The sequence below is a fragment of the Armigeres subalbatus genome, chromosome 1 (assembly GCF_024139115.2).
Source record: "Armigeres subalbatus isolate Guangzhou_Male chromosome 1, GZ_Asu_2, whole genome shotgun sequence".
Lineage (NCBI taxonomy): Eukaryota > Metazoa > Arthropoda > Insecta > Diptera > Culicidae > Armigeres > Armigeres subalbatus.
In genome coordinates this window covers 217,395,110-217,412,236 of record NC_085139.1, presented here as the reverse complement: position 1 = coordinate 217,412,236, position 17,127 = coordinate 217,395,110, and the positions used below count along the sequence as shown (strand labels likewise).

The window sequence follows — 17,127 nt, the reverse complement described above, 5'->3', positions numbered from 1 at the left end:
GAACATTGTTGATGACGGATAGTTTTGGGCGCAGTTTAACCATCACCAGATAGTGGTCAGAGTCGATGTTAGCGCCACGATATGTCCTGACGTCGATAATGTCGGAGCAGTGCCGTCCATCAATCAGAACGTGGTCGATTTGTGATTCTGTCTGCAGTGGTGATCTCCAGGTGTACCGATACGGGAGGCTGTGTTGGAAGTAAGTGCTACGAATGGCCATATTCTTGGAGGCGGCGAAATCAATTAGTCGTAGGCCGTTTTCGTTCGTCAGCCGGTGAGCGCTGAACTTCGGTCGGTCTAAACTCCTCCTCTTGGCCAACCTGAGCGTTCAAATCTCCTATGATGATTTTGACGTCGTGGCTTGGGCAGCTGTCGTACTCACGTGCCAGCTGCGCGTAGAATGCGTCCTTATCATCATCAGTGCTTCCGGAGTGTGGGCTATGGACGTTGATTATGCTGAAGTTGAAGAACCGGCCTTTGATCCTCAACCTGCACATTCTTTCATTGATCGGCCACCACCCGATCACGCGCCTTTGCATATCGCCCATCACTATGAAAGCTGTTCCCAGCTCATGTGTGTTGCCGCAGCTCTGGTAGATGGTATGATTACCTCTAAACGTTCGCACCATTGATCCCTTCCAACAAACCTCCTGCAGCGCTACGATGCCGAATCCACGGTCCTTGAGCACATCGGCGAGTATGCGTGTGCTCCCGATGAAGTTGAGAGATTTGCAGTTCCACGAACGTTCCACGAGTTTCCAATCGCTAGTCCCTTTTCGTCGCAGTGGTCTTCGCCGATAGTTCCGGTCCGTACTCTCTTGTTGATTGTTCGTTGCTCATGATGTTTTAAAGGCTGGCTTGCAGGGCCTGACACCAAACCCCCTAAATTTCCGGAGGACCATTCCTCCTTATTTCCATGGTGGACCATGGTGCACAGTTTCACTTAGAGTCCCTCGCTGCCACTCGGACGATGATCAGCCGCCCCTAACATGGAGAACAGACGCTGTTGTGAGCCGATCCTGACATGGAGAACAGACGCTCAATAAGATTTGCACCTCCGGAGAGGAGCAAACCCCCCCTTCCCTGTCAGCATACGACCATAGTTCCCACCGGGGTTGGTTACCCGATCTTCCCTAAGGTTGCTCGTATCCCGTCCAGCACCGCGGGGAGGTAGGGATAGGAGTTGCTGGGTAAGAGGCTAAGGACCGCGAGATGGGGTCTATTTTATTCTTTCAGGTACGCGAAGTACCAATGGTACGCTTTACCCAGCATTTGCCGTGCCACTCATCTCTATGTCGATATGTTCAAATTTTTGGGCTACTAGACCATCTTTGGAGTAACAAACATATCAACAATAAGAAATGACAATTGTTTTGTTGTCATTTTTCATTGCAACGAGCTTTTCTGGATCTAGTAATTATTTCAATTTTCCTTCTATTCCTCGATCTCTCCCTTTTTGGATGGTCCCTTGAATATCGAGATGTGGAGAGGCGACTGTAAAAATAATAATTAGCAATGGCAGTGCAGCCTGATTGATCGGTCTTGTCGTTACAACAACAATAGAACAACTGAGTAGTTTGGCAGAACAAAGTAGGGGGAATGACAGCTTTGGCAGGTTTTGTTCTATTATTGTCAGGGTTTTTTTTTATGACTGATTATGCTGAAATTTGGCCTAAACATTTTTTGCATATCAAAGAATAGTGTGGCCAAATTTCATAAAAATCGGTCGACAAAAACCCCCCTGACAATAATAGAACAAAATCTGCCAAAGCCGTCTTTTCCCCTATGATGTATTTGAAGAATGACATTAACAACTATAATAATTCGTGGCTTGCTTTGGTGGTCCTTGATTTGATTAGTACTGTTATGGCGAAGCGCAGTCGCCAAGCGACGACCATGGCTCTACATTTCAAATGAAACTTGGCCTGCTTTTCAACTGAGTATTCTTTTAGCATTTCCTCAGTTATTGATTGAAAGCTTTTCTATGTCCGGCATTGCATGAGTATGTATCTTTTGTGGCAAGTATAATGGATACACTATCCAGGGTGTCGAGAATGTTTCCTACCCGAAAACATCATAGACTGGATCAAGAATCGAACTCGCCATCTCCGGATTGGCAATCCTACGTCTTTGCTTGCAAGGCTACTAGAGAACCGCATAACCCATAATCTTATCTGGCCAATTTTCAATAGTAAATAATGGGACAGGATTCCACGTCGCAATTTGGTTCTGTTTTCTGCAATCATAGTAGCCACTTCGCCCTGGGAACCAGTACTCCAGGGTGATCCAGAATATGACCAGATGAGCCAAATACCCTCAGAACACATGTTTTGCAAAATTTCAAAGTTTGACACGTCGAAACACGTGTTTCCGGCTTGATCAGGCGGTGGCCATTTTTCGGATCGGAAGGTTACCCCAGTACTCCCATCAATAGGTATCTCCGGTACCATGTTCATTTTCAAAACAATGACCAATGTCCTTGGAACAATAGAAATGTTGTGATCGATTGCAGAAAACAGAACCAAATTCTGATGCGACTGCTGTGAACCATCATTTTGAAAATTTAGTTTTACGTGAAATTGGGTGTCTGGTACGTAAGTGTTATCTATAATGGACGCTGTAAATGCTTCAACAAGCCCATATATTCTGCAATTTTGATCATCGATGGTTCGTTTCACCAACTTCATGAAAATGTTTATTTGTACAAAATTCTAAATCCTTTTACCAGTGATTTCTTACGATTTGGAATTCCCGTGAAGGACAACAAACAACCTCATTCTTATCATCGATGTAATCGCCACTTAAGATCTCACTACAAGGCGCCATAAACACATAATGTCAATGAATCACTATCACTAAGCTTCACGATTTGCAGATCTTTGATTATATGGAACGCAGGTAATCGTTTGTTTCACTTACGTTATTGACCACTGTCGATTTCACATCGTTTTCCTGTCGTATCTGTTCCGCCTTCTTCAGTAGATCAGTATTCATCCACCAAAAACTTCCATCAAACTGTGCCAAGACCAACGATCCCAGTAAAATTTGCCAAATGGCAATAAACACCATCAACAGTCGTTTCATTTTTTAATTCACTCCACTTTTAATATTCACTCGATCGATCACTTTCAGTAATGTGGCGCGAAAACTCGCGATCAAACATTCAATCGAATACTGTCACCAACGAATCCTCTTCGACGGTAGGCGCGCCCAAATAAGCAAGTGTAGCCGCGAGTCCGACGGTCAACTGAGTGCGCAAACATAGAAGGATTGCAAAATTTATTAACTCCCTATCAAGTTCTATTCCGATTTTCGATGCGATGCTCCCCGGCACGAGAGTGCATTCGCCGCCGTTCGTTAATCAAGGCTTCAAGGTTTGTGTTTGTGTGCGCTTCCGAGCGCCTGAACGACTGACCGAACGTCACAAGAATGAATGAACTGCCAGCATAGCATCAGCCAATGATCGGCTGGCGATCCCGTTCTAGCGACGAGCGATCGATCGACCGGATTGCATTTGGCGACTTCATTCATAAAGTATCTCTCTAAGATTCTTAACGATGTCAACCGACGACGGTCGGTTGGTGTACGTTGTCACTCCCTGTAACCTCCCCCATAGCTGCCAGTAGAATTCGTACGGGGATGACGAATTTAGATTTCGGAAACGTGAGTCCACGCAAACATGTGGAAGCTCGATCGGACGGTGTTGTGAATTTTGAAAAGAGGCATACAAGAGAACGCAAACAAACTGCAAGGTCAAGTACGGCCGCGCACAAACAGTGCAGTGGTGTACGCGGGGATGACTGGAAATGCTCATCCATCATAAGACTAGATAATAGGGTAACGGCTGTATTTTGGACCGGGCACATATTTTGGACCACCTAGCTGAATTTTGCATTTATATCACACAAAACTAAATAAAACATGCAACATTTAAATTTTATTGCAAAAAGAAACTATCCATAAGGTATCTCCTACATTTGTTTCTTAAAAAATATAGCAATTTTCAAGAATATTTTCACGCATTTACCCATTCCGGTTGGATTAGACCAAAACCAAGAAGACATTGTAAAATTGAAGTCAACTTTTAAAAGCTTTAAGTTTATATGTACATACATTTAAAACAGTTGAAGCAGTTTCATATCTCGAGCAAAACATTGTAAGTTTAAAAACAGTATTCTGAGGCATGTCTAAAATAGGTTCACTTTTCATTGAACCGAAAATATTTTCGACATATCTTCTTTTTAAGTTCTAGATCTCTTAAACTTTTGTTTTTGTCAACCATTTGTTTCTCTAGTATGAAACCATTCATAAATTACTGTTCACAGTGTAAAATGTCATTTGCATTCGTTTGTATAATTTTCCCAGAACTTTTTTCAGAAGTTAGCTATTGATTCTTGATGTATGACGAACTTATAGCGCTTAAATGTGCCTACAACTTTGTCTAACAATACATTGCCGTAAATCTGTAATCTGGGGCGTGGGAGGCAAAATGTCATTTAAATGACATTATGTCAAATGACAAGTGACATTTTGGAGAGCTTTCACTCTCCAGCCTTAGATGTTATATTTAGAGCAATGTACCCTTGAACAAAAATACAGCCCTACTCAAGCTTTATGAGTACCTACATCTAAAATTATGATGTGATTTTTACTTCTGAAGAAAGTTATTAACAAATTAGTCAAATGACAAGCAGATGACATTTTACAAGCCTGACTGTTCATACTGCATTTATGAATTATCGATCATTGATGTAAGCCCTAGTTATTAAACTAAAAAAACTTAAAAGATGTAAGCCCTATCTATTAAACCAACATGTAACTGTTTTCATTATTTCCACTACATGACAAGAACCAATGTTTCGTTTGGTAAAAGAATGTGCAAAGAGTAAGAAAGTTTTTTTTAGTATCTTTATTAAGGAGGCTTTCAGCATTAGGCTTGCTCGTCTCCTGCGAGTAAGGAAGAACCGGGTAACCCACTAATATCAATGTCGCAAATGGAACAGCTCTGGCAAACTATATAACAAATATGGCAGGATACGAGTGACCACGTGCATGGATCACGGCCATGGGCCACACGTTTGTTTTGCTTTGATGATGCTGTACCGAATGGTACTGTCATTGATATTAGTTTCAATACTAGGCTGACCATATCATTTTAATGAAAAAAAAAAACGGGACAAACGCGCTTACAAAACAGGACAAGACCAGGCATTGCAACTTATCCCATCATTCGATCTTCTGAGCAAAGATACTAATGATATGTTGAGATATCGATCTTGGTTATCTATCTGCTCAGTAAACAAAGTGCAACGTTCGCCATGGAGAAACATTTTTTCACTTATTTTGTTGTAGCAACGCCCTCGCAACGTGAACAAACCTCGAACCACGCTGGCTATCAGGATCATCATCAAATGCTCAAATGATAATATCACCGACAAACAGACGCAACAGCTTGAACATTTTTCTGAAAAATCCATCGCTCAACTACTCTACCACCATCTTGCGAGCATGTTACACGAAACGATGTTTCGTATGACATCGTCACCAGAAGGCACTGGAGTGAAATGTCAAACCCGAAAGATTACGACACTAGCGCCTCTAGTTGTAAATTGCGCAATCAATCAAATTCAAATGCATCGTTGAAGTCATGGTCGATGGTAATTTTTCTAGTGTTACGTCTGTTTGTCTGTGATAATATCTTTCCAGAGTGCTCTTTCCAGAGCGCACAGGCAAAGATAATATCCTGTGCTCAGATGATATTGCAATGCCTGGACAAGACAAAAAATCGTGTGATATAATTGAAGAGCTGTGGAAATTTCAAAATTCATTGAGATTGCTGACGTCTTATCACCTTGATTGATTGCGCAATTCATAACTAGAGGCGCTAGTGTCGTAATTCTTTGAGTCTGACATTTAACTCGATGTCATACGAAACATTGTTTCGCGAAACATGCTCGCAAGATGGTGGTAAAGGAGTTGAGCGAAGGATTTTTCAGAAAAATGTTCAAGACTGTTTGTGCTTTTTTTGCAAGTTAGTTGTGGAAAAATACTTAACTACAAATATTTCACTCTTCAAAGGAACGCGGACAAAAATACGGAGAAACAGAAAATTAAGCATTTTTCAATATTAAAAAAATTAAGAAAACATACTTTAAGGAAAAAATGTCAGAAGACAAATGCGAAAAGAGCAATAGAGTGGGATCATTGATTTCCCGTGCCAAATCCCTTTTCATTAATATAAGTGGGAAAAAAGCTGCGGATAAGAATAACATGAATATTAACAAGAAAAGAACTTTAATAGAATGTAATTTTAATTATTTCCATGGCATTGGGTGGCGCATGAGAACAAATGTCAAATCTAAGCAATGCACAGTCCTTTTTGATTCAAACTGATTTAAATGGCGCCTAACATCTCGGGAATCTTGTCTATTAATTTTGTTCCCATATGCTCCCAAGCGGGAATCATGCAATTTCGTCGCGAGAGGTTAAAAACCCTAACTAATTAATTGTCTGGTTTACAGCTTGGACCTTCGTAGATTTTCGATTTTTTAAATTGGGGCGAATTTTTTATTTTCATGGGGGAATCCCATAAATCTCGTCCATACACATGGCAGCGAAATTTGCAGACAAGCTCCTGATGTATGGACTACCCTTCAAGTACGTGGGACCTTAAAACTAGTTCTTAATCCGACCTAATGAAGTGATGAACTTTGTCACTATAATGAAGAAATAAAAAAATCCGACCTAATTTTCCCTTGGTGTCTTAAAATCGATTTTGTTAAGTTGATTTTAAAATTATTATTTCATGCCTTCCTTTGCTTACAGGGGAGGATGTCGAAATATTTAGAATTATCCAGAAAGTCTTTGAATGATTCTTAACATTTCGAAAAGAATCAAATAATTGAAAAAATATGTGATAAAGCTGATTTGAAAAAAAATAATTACCTCCTTCGGAAGCTTCAAAAAGAATAATCGAAAATGAACTTAATCTGAAAATTAGAATGTCTGTCCCTGCGCTTCATTTTATTGACGTTGAGGCGTGACCTGATTTTCATTTGTCCAAATTTTAATAAAAATTATTTATGCTCTTTTAGTGGAATGTCTTCAACTGTCTAAGACAAGTTTAGTACTTTCCATTTAATTCCACTACGTCTTTATTTACATATACGTATTTCGACCTTAACTGTGATGCTGTTTTCAGTGTCTCGTAAGTCGAGGCAAGTACGAGACACTGAAGACGGCCTCACAGTCGAGGTCAAAATACGTATCTGTAAAGATATTAAAACTTAGTGGAATTAAATGGAAAGTACTAAACCAACTAAACTAAGCAGAAAAAATCATTGACGGTATGAAAAATCTCCCGGTGAAGCACCTGTTGTCAATAACTGACACCTTAAGAAAAGTTGATCCATGGAAAATACAAAACGGCATAGATAGCATTCCTTTAAAAGCAACACTAATAACCTAACACCTTACACTTTTTTTATGGGTTTCGTCCACTTTCTTTGTTGAGAGATTAGCCAGCCGCAAACAAAAACACTTCCTATGGATGATCAATGTAGTATCAATGAAAAAACGGGACAAATTGAGGATATTATAGAACAATATTATCACAAAAAAATGAGCATGGCTAAAATTTCAACTACGTGGAAATATAGCTTCTTATCTTTTATTTCCAGGGTATTTTAAAAAAATCTACCGGGGGTCCCGAACAACTTTTTTTCCTTTCCAAATGGAACCTGCATTCTAATCTAATACCAGCTGCCAGTCACGAGTCCCTCACGAGTTGACTCGTCATTTTTTTTTTAAACTATTTTTCATGAATTAAATGCAAGGAATGAATATTCTTCATGTTCTTTTATTTTGAACCTAATTTAAAAGGCTCAAATATGGAAAAGCATGACGGAGCCAAAATTATTAAGTTCAACATTTGGCTATCAAACATACTGCTTCGCAAGGGTTGAACCCACTAATATTTTTAACAGTGTTTGTTTAGTTTCAATTTTATACTTTTTGGATACAAATGAAAATTAGCGAAATTCGTAGAAATTATTCCAGATAATTGAGAAATTTCAAATTGATTGTTTGAGCTCAAAAAACGGCAGGATTCCGACATTCAAGACATAACGATTTCTGAAAACCTAATGATTTTTTATAACATTTCCAAGATAATATAAAACTATTTTAACCTACCGAGATAAGCATGCCAAGACCATGCTGCAGGTGGCTGAGTTGTATTCCCGGTTTGGTCTAGGAAATGTTTAGGTTGGACATTTCCTCGGCATTTCTATGAGGGATGGTTTTATAAAGATATTTTTGGTTTTGAAAGTAAGGAGTACATTTTATTCTATGGAGTTTTTATAAATATTAACGGGGCCTAATAATTAGTAAAGCTTTTCTAAATTACGCTTCTGATCATTGTTGAGCTAGATTTTTTTCCACTAGATAGATGAATAGAAGTAAAGCTCATCGATTACTTCAAAGTCGGGTGGTTGTACCAAGAGTCATGAAAATAAGTGTCTTTTTAGAAGAAGATGCATTTGATGCATAGGGCAAGAGATTGATTTTCGTTTACTGGTTAACTTTTCTGAACTCTTAGGCAATTTAGATTTTATTAGAGTCATCCCTTCAGCACGATTTTTGTGTCTAAAAATTCAAACTCTTCTCCAAAAACTTCTAAAATTACCCTGGTTCTGATCGTCCAGGTTTTGTGTTTGCGTTTTATGTTGGTGGTATTCGGCTTGACCAAATAATTGAACGTTATTGAAAGTGATTGCCAAAAGCAAAATAGCAATGAAAAGTGGACTAATTTTTAAATTGGTAATGAATTTCGAGTGAAAATAATCGTTTCAAATGAGTATTTCTCCAAGCTCACGCAGTGCAATATCATAGAAAGTTGCATGTTTGCCACAACATTTGTAGTAAAATGAATTTGCTTGTCTGGATGAATCACTCGTTCTCATCAACTATGCATCGCAGCGATATGATCTCTAGGACAAAATACAGTACATATTTTTAAGTTTTTTTTATACCCATGTCACTTTTTGTTGAAATCAGAAGAGATTTTATTTTAATCTAAAAGCTAGATATTTACTTCCATTTTTGCCTTTATTGCACTTAGCATGACTCATTTTTGCGCTCATCTGTTTACCGTATATCAATTGAAATCTGATTTCTATTTGAATGAGGTATTAAGGATTTCTATGAGCATGTTGGATAGTTTTTAGTGATAAATTGAAGTTACACAATCAAAAATACGACCGAAAAAAAGTGTAAAAAGTGAATTATGTGTATCTACATTACTTCTCCTTCTTCATTTTGGCATTACATTCCCCACTAAGACTAAGTTTCTAAGCCAAGTTACCATTTTTTACCATCAAATTTACCACCAAAGTTTCAATTTTGGTATATATTTGGAAAGAATTGGGTGTATATGTGCATAAGATAACGATGCAGAGCATAATCTCCATCCAAGCCTTTCTTAGCTGTTTGCAGGGGATAACATAAATATATCGAGTTCGGCTTCGTCATGCACTTTGACGCTTGAGCTCCAACAAACTATTAATTTAGACTATAACTTGGTAATTTCGGTACCCCTAAGTTTATATACGATTATTGGAATAAAAAAATCCAGGAATCTCATTTTAAATGGGACGCGATAAATAATAATCGTTGGTCTTCCAACTACAAAGATCCGTTTCAGGGAGAAAAAAAAAGTTGTTCGAGACCCCTCGGTAGATTTTTTTCAAATAGTCACGAAATGAAAGCTTAAGAGCTATATTTTCACGTAGTGAAAGTTTTGGCGATGCTCATTTTTTGTCATAAAGGTCCCCCATACACACGCCGTGTATGGTCAGCCTATTCAATAACCTTAGCTGGTAGATATTGTTCTAAGCTTTTGAGTGCTTATAAAAATGTATTGTTTAAAAAGGACTTTAAGGATGAAAACGCCGAAAATGCTGGAGATCACTCATTAATCTAATAGTAACATAATTTTGCTAGCAATACAAAATTATTCGAGTGGTCCAAAATATGTTAAATAGGTGGTCCAAAATAAAAACATGTGGTCCAAAATAAAATCTCACATATCTTCGGAATTTATGATATTTTGGCTCTTTCGGTGGGATTTACAACATTTTTACCTACAAATCCTACCTAGCATTCATCACTTTTTAGTTGCTTAGGCAATTGATCAAGCATTATTACAAAATCTAACTTTTATTCGAAAAATTGTTCGGCCATCTCCTAAAGTGGTTCAAAATACCTCCCTTACCCTACTCTTTAATTCAACTCCAATGCGTATTTCGTAGAAGCGGAATACGCAGTTAAAATGAATGGAATTAATAACTTCTTGGGTGTGCGATCGATCGTATTTATGCTGGGCACACCAGCTAGAATGCGGAGTGAAAAAGAAAACAAATCTGCATCGAAGAGCAACATATTTACATATTAGTGCGGGATCTATCGTGTTGAAAGACAGTTTTCGTCCTCGTACCTTTAAAATAACTTCCTTCAAAAATAAATATTTAGTCGCTTACCATGGTGACTTCCCATGAATTACTCTCTCAACCAACCAACTATTCCTTCACCGTGGCGCATGGAGATGCAGAGGATTCCTCGGTCTCTTGGAGAAATGAGTGTCAAAGTAATTTTCCTCAGCTAATCCTAAATTGACAGTCAATCAAGCTAAGCTAAGCTTTTTTATGGTGTTTTTTTCAAATAATCGGCTCAAACATAAAATTCCTGCCAGGAAACACCCAATAGGAAATCATTTTGGTCGCCATCTGGGTCGTCCCGGAATTGCCTACAACTTTGGAAGGAAGGCTCTTAGTGCATTCAGCATCCTTTCTAATTTGGCACAGTTTGTATGTCTTTCGTTCTGGATGGTGTCGTTCCGTTTGAGCCCGTTGGCTCTCCTGTGCGGTCCACGTTTTGAGCTCTTGGGCTTTCTATCCGCTACTTTTCAGTTCCCCCACCACCATCAAGCCATTCAGCTCCTGCCTCGGTCGCGACCACTCAGAGAGCTCCCGGTGGTGGGTCTATCCTACTCCGATTGAAAGTTTCTCGAGGCTCCCACGCAACAGCGCCTCTGCTCAACGGGTGAACGATCGAGTGCCGAGCTATCCATAGATTCAGAATGGAGATGGCCTCCGGGTCAATGCTGTCTCGACGACCCGAACCTAATACGTTTTTTTAGACGGATAAAGACAAATCTGCAAACAGAAACCTGAAATTATCACTCAGGGAGTGGGGTTGACAGAAGGCCGACCTACTAAACCCACTCAAGTAGCGGAAGGTTACATGAGTTCCTCTCTGTTAATACTTTGGTTCCCCCAGGAACTTCTGGGGGATAGGCACTGCCGTAATCTGAATTTTTATTTTTTCCACTATTTTTGGTGCAAACTCCATAGACACCTCAAATGATAGCCGATTTAATAAAGTTTAAAAAAATAAAAAAGCTCTACGATCAGTGTTAACCGATAAAGATTCTGTTCAACGGTGTGAATTTCTGGAGTCGAATTTCTGGATGAACTTCCGAAGGAATTCCTGGAAGAACTTCCGAAGGAATTCCTGGATAAACTACCGGAGGAAATTTCGGGTGAGCTCCTGGAAGCTTCCGAAGAATTCCGAAGATTTTTTTATTGATTAAATTAGCCCACCCCGCCGCGCCGTCGCCGCTGCCAGAAATGGATCTATCACGCCGCCGCCGATATAATTTCAATCGGCTTCAAGTCTTGTCATTAGATGGAAACGAACTCCTGGAATGATTTGATATAAAAAAAACCAAAATGGGAAGAGAATGAGATCATTTGTCTGACAGCACAATTCTTTAGAATTTGTTTTAGCAGTCTTGTCGTTCTTTCTCTGTTATGGAAACTTATTCGATGGTGGGGCTTTCTCCGTATGAATGTTCAAAAACAAATGAAGTGGCAGGAGAATAAAATTGTTTCCAAGATACAAGTGAAATACATTTGTTAAAATGTCTGAAATTGGAAAGAATATCACTTAGTACTTACTATCACCACCATCACCATTCCATTGACCGATGAGGAACTTCACTAATTTCACTGTTCTAGTCAACAGTGGTGCAATTCCTTTCATCAGATATTAAAAAATCTTACCCAGCTATAGCTGACATAGCCGATTTCACCGTTCAGCAGCTACTTGTTCTACAACTGTCGCTGCTGAAGGCTTACTTCGCCATTCTTGTCGTCCAAGTCAGCAGTCCTGAAGTCTCAGTTTCATATCTCTGCTTTTGATGCAACGTCAATATTTTAATCTCGTTGTATTGTAAGTCAGATTAATTGATTTATTCAAAGTCGATTTTCCCAACGATAATGAACTGATTCGGGAGAAAATACTTTAAATTTCAACTTGTTTTTCACAGCTGTGCAAAACAAACCTTGGGATATAACCGAGCATGAAGCGTTTTACCTTAGCTTGCCGGTGTTGTAACGATTAAGCGAGATTTTTGTTTCTTTTTTTGTCGTCTATCATTAAAAATTATTGGATAAAAAAAATTGAGAAAGTGTTCAATTTTGTTGCAATAATTCTACATATTCATAGAACCCCTTACTGTACACGCTATTGTGTGAAGCTTCCAAGCCGGATTTTGAATTCCGATCACGCGTATGTTCCATTATATATTAGTCACATTTCGAAAAGATTTCAGGACGTTCATTACAAATCCCCAATACCAGTAATGGTTTCTGTGTTCTAATCTATACATACTTCGACAATTATCACATATTCAGGAAAATCCCCAATGATACCAAATGCAGCACATTAATATCGATAATCGATTAGCTGCTAGGCACCAGAGCGGAAGAAGAAAAATTCTGCCTTCACTCCACTTCTCACTTTACGGTGAGCACGCTGTAGTTGGGCGTGTGGTCGGTCCCGGTAGTGCTGCTCGGCAAAACACGCTTGGTTGGCGACTGGGAAATCCCAAAAAATCCATGTGTGACTCTCTAGGATCAGCTGGTAAATGTTATTTATTTACACCACCATAACAAAAAACGATGACGCAGCTTTATGCCACCATTCCGCAATTACAACACACATCACATTGACCTAGACCAAGTTCTATACGCGCAAGCAACACTATTCAGCGTGATAAACTTGTCAATGAATGGCCAAGATCACGAACTCTGTAATTGATGCGCCGCGATTGCTGTTTGCTAGAAAATCTATTCGATTGGCTACGAGAGACGCCAGTTGCGAGCGACAGCTGCAGCAACAGAGATTCACGTGGATTTCTATCGTTGCATGCGGAAGTCGAACGACCCACCAGGGATCGCTTCAAAGCGTCGAGGTTCAATTTTGTGGCTACAATTTATGTCGTATTGTGTTCTGGCACTGCTGTTGATGAGACCAACCGATTGCTGCTTTGGAAGACTTTTCGGTGTGAACTCGAGCAAGTGCTCTCTTCGTTTTCCTCTGAACAGCGTTCTGCTGTGAAGCATGGACGGTGGACGGTTATAAATTTGTCCAAACTGACGATAGGGGACACTTGATCCCCTTTTCTTTGCTCTGCTGTTGATCAAGTTTGAAATTACGGAAATTCTCAAAAGTAAACTAAAAAATTTTGTATCCTTTATTTAGGTGTCTTTTAAACTTAAAATTAAGTTCAACACCATGGACAGCCTTATAATATCGGCTACAACTTTTCTTTCTTGAAAAAAAAATATAGGGTAAAACGACCTATTATGGAGGGGTTAAGCACCGTGTCAAAACAGAATTGATTGCAACAATTCTTCAAAAATTACCTGTTGGTCGATTTCCATATTGTAGTAGTTGAATAGGATGCTCGTTAACTATAGTTTCGTAAATATTACGTCAATTGTGCTGTACTTATATTGTTTTGTTTTTATCACACCAAAAACAAACTACCGCAATAATAGGACGCAGTTGCCTATCGTTGCGATATTTTTTGAAGGTCAGTCCTATTGTTGCGGTATTGCATGTAATTCTTATGGGGAGCGATACCGCAACAATAGGACCTTAGCACTACCGCAATAATAAGCTCAAAGGATTCAAATTTTTAACGAAAAATGTTGATTTTTCATCATTTTGAACGGAATTTTGTCAAACAAAAGCTGTTCTAGTCGTTAATCCGAATAGTTTTAGCGTGCCCACAATTGTTTTCAATGGTATTATATCCAGAATGGACTACTTTAACACTACCGCAACATTAGGGCATACCACAACGATAGGACGTTTTACCCTATATATTGGAATTTTCTCCTCTGGGACGAAGACGTCAACCAATTTTACAATTTTCAATCTACTAGTCTACTCTGCTTGAAAGCCGTACACGGAAGAAATAAACTACCCAAAAGTGAGTTTAATTCACCCAACCTCGTACATCCGTACGGGAAGCCAAAATTGAGTAAGCAGGGTCGAAGTAGTTTGCCTTTACTCCCATGTTAAAAAAGTACCCAACGGAAAATTTATTGACCCAAATTTAAGTTTAATTCACTCAATTTCGACCTCAGGTAATAAAACTTAAAATTGGCTTCCCGTATTGAACTGGCGTCGTTGGATTGTTTGGCTCTTTTGTTTTTGACAACAAAAGAAAGAGTGGATGAAAGAGAAGAGAGAAAATAACTCAAAAGTAAGTTTAAAAATACTCAATTTTGGGTACTTTTTTTCTTCCGTGTAGGTTTATTATGACAATTAAAAAAAGTATACCATTTATCTTACACAATACTCAATATTTTTCGACCATTTATTTTACTCCTAATTGATCCAATTATAGACAATAAAAATATAGGGTTCAAACTTTCGCTCTTCGTTGCAACCAGAGACAGAAAAAATCTTTTCAATTTCAACTAGGGGAAAATACCTATTCTTGGCAGTCTAAGACATTCGCCAAATTGAATGATAAAAATAATGAATAATTACACTAAAACACAAGTATAGTTCAACTGGTATACATTCGTATGCTCTTCCTTTGATGATTGGTGTTCACTTAATATAATATCTTTTACCACAAACTTAGTAAATTTAATATAAAGTAACAGGTCAACGTTTCTTCTATTGGCATAGCAATTTATATTATCAGCAATGATTTTGCTTCCTTCAGCAACTAGACATGGAAGTAGAAAACTAGTAATGTATTGGTGCCAGATGCTGGTTGTTTATATCCTCTAGTAGTAAAATTCATTCATAATAATCGGCCGCACGCTCATCTCGCTTCACTCAATTTTGGAAGAAATTTTATTAATTATCAAAACTGGCTTAAAACAAAACATGAATTTCTAGCCTTGACATCAATTTTATGTCATGTAGACAGAGGGGCAAAAGCATTTCAACACATTGTAAAACAAATTTAACCCTTATGCGGCCAACAAAAAACAGACGTGAATGGCAGATAGGGTACCCATGTACCCAGATATTGACAATTTCATAACTTTTACCATTTTTAACCTATTTGAATAATTTTGGCCATTTTGGAGAAGGAAACTTACATACTTTTCGTCCGCTGCCAAGATTTACATCTTTTGTCTTTTGTAATGCCTTAGAGTCTTCACGCGTAAGCAAAAGTCTATCAACCAGTTTCAAATATACAACTTGCCCTTTACGGTCCTTAGATTTGAAGGTCCTTACATGATAATATGGGCCCTCCTTAGCCGTGCGGTAAGACGCGCGGCTACAAAGCAAGACCATGCTGAGGGTGGCTGGGTTCGATTCCCAATGCCGGTCTAGGCAATTTTCGGATTGGAAATTGTCTCGTCTTCCCTGGGCATAAAAGTATCATCGTGCTAGCCTCATGATATACGAATGCAAAAATGGTAACCTGGCTAAGAAACCTCGCAGTTAAAAACTGTGGAAGTGCTTAATGAACACTAAGCTGCGAGGCGGCTCTGTCCCAGTGTGGGGATGTAATGCCAAGAAGAAGAAGACATGATAACATATTATGTTTGTTTCATCAAAATAATCATGGGGGTTGTGTACAACGACGTAAACTATGTAAAACCAAATATAAGATTGAGCTGGAGCCACCTCATTCGTACACTACGTTTCACAGTTGAATAATTGATAATACCCTAAAAGTAGGCAATTATTTATGGTTGAAATGCGCTATGTAGGAACGGGAATGGTTATGATTTTTTTGATGAGCTTGGAAAGTATTAAAGTTGCAAAAGAAAACGGTTCTGTCAGCCACATAAGGCTTAAAATACTACGGTGTGGCTATCACTTTTGATATAATTCATGGTCTGAGTAAAAATCTGAATCACAGACAAACAGACATAACACTTGTGAAATCCTCATCGTTCACTGATTTACTGGTCAATTTACATTATCATTAGTTGACCAATCGATCACTCGTGGCGCGCGCATCGGATTTGCTCGAGTTTGACGTTTGCTCACTACCGCCATCTAGTTCGTGGTTTGCCCAACTTATTGAAAACAACAGATGTCGTTGGGGTGTTTACGACGATGAATTTTATGAGTGAATGTTCAATGTGTTATGTCTGTTTGTCTGTGTCTGAATAGAAGCATTTGTATTCTAACACTTTTTTAAAATAAATGCCAACGCCGGATATTTTGTTCGTAGTTTTGCTAAAATCAAATCACATGGAATTGTGCGTGGTATTTTTTTTAGCGTGTGTTTGATATGCTCACAAACACATTCTCTCGCTCTATTCCGAAGTGCGCTGCTGCCAAAGAAAACGAACAGTCCTAATTTTATTTAGTGAAACATAGAGCAAATATTGGATAAATTTGCTATTTGTGGTGATAATCAAGTGGTAATAAAGTGTAAAAAGTAGTTTACGTACCTAATTTGTCGTATCATACTCGATAAAGAGAAGAAACAGGCGATCCAAAAAAGTAAGTAACACTTTGCTTTTCGTCTGCTGCTTTCTTGGGCAATGCAATAATGGCAAGGATTTCGTGTGTGCAAATTTGTTTCGATGATTAATTCGTCAAATCTTGCTACTTTTACTCAAACAACTTATTCAAATGAAAGCCTAGACTTGAAATTGTGTGATTGAATCAAATTTATGTTCATAAATAGTGTATGTTTGCTGGAAAACGCAAATATTGTTGTGGGTGCCAACAAATGTCGCACCCTGCCAAAGCCGTATTCTACCCTACACTAAAACAGTGTACATCCGA

At 38.7% G+C, this 17,127-nt stretch overlaps 1 protein-coding gene across 1 annotated transcript in view; it reads right to left on the bottom strand.

Moving 5' to 3' along the window:
* LOC134205770 (phenoloxidase-activating factor 2-like) overlaps nucleotides 1-3,425 on the bottom strand; it is a 56,559-nt gene extending 53,134 nt beyond the window's left edge. The window contains exon 1 of the mRNA XM_062681352.1: nucleotides 2,920-3,425. Within this exon, the coding sequence (XP_062537336.1) occupies nucleotides 2,920-3,084 (165 nt within the window). The 5' untranslated portion in view covers nucleotides 3,085-3,425. The remainder of the gene's footprint in view (nucleotides 1-2,919) is intronic.
* Nucleotides 3,426-17,127: the final 13,702 nt, after the last annotated feature.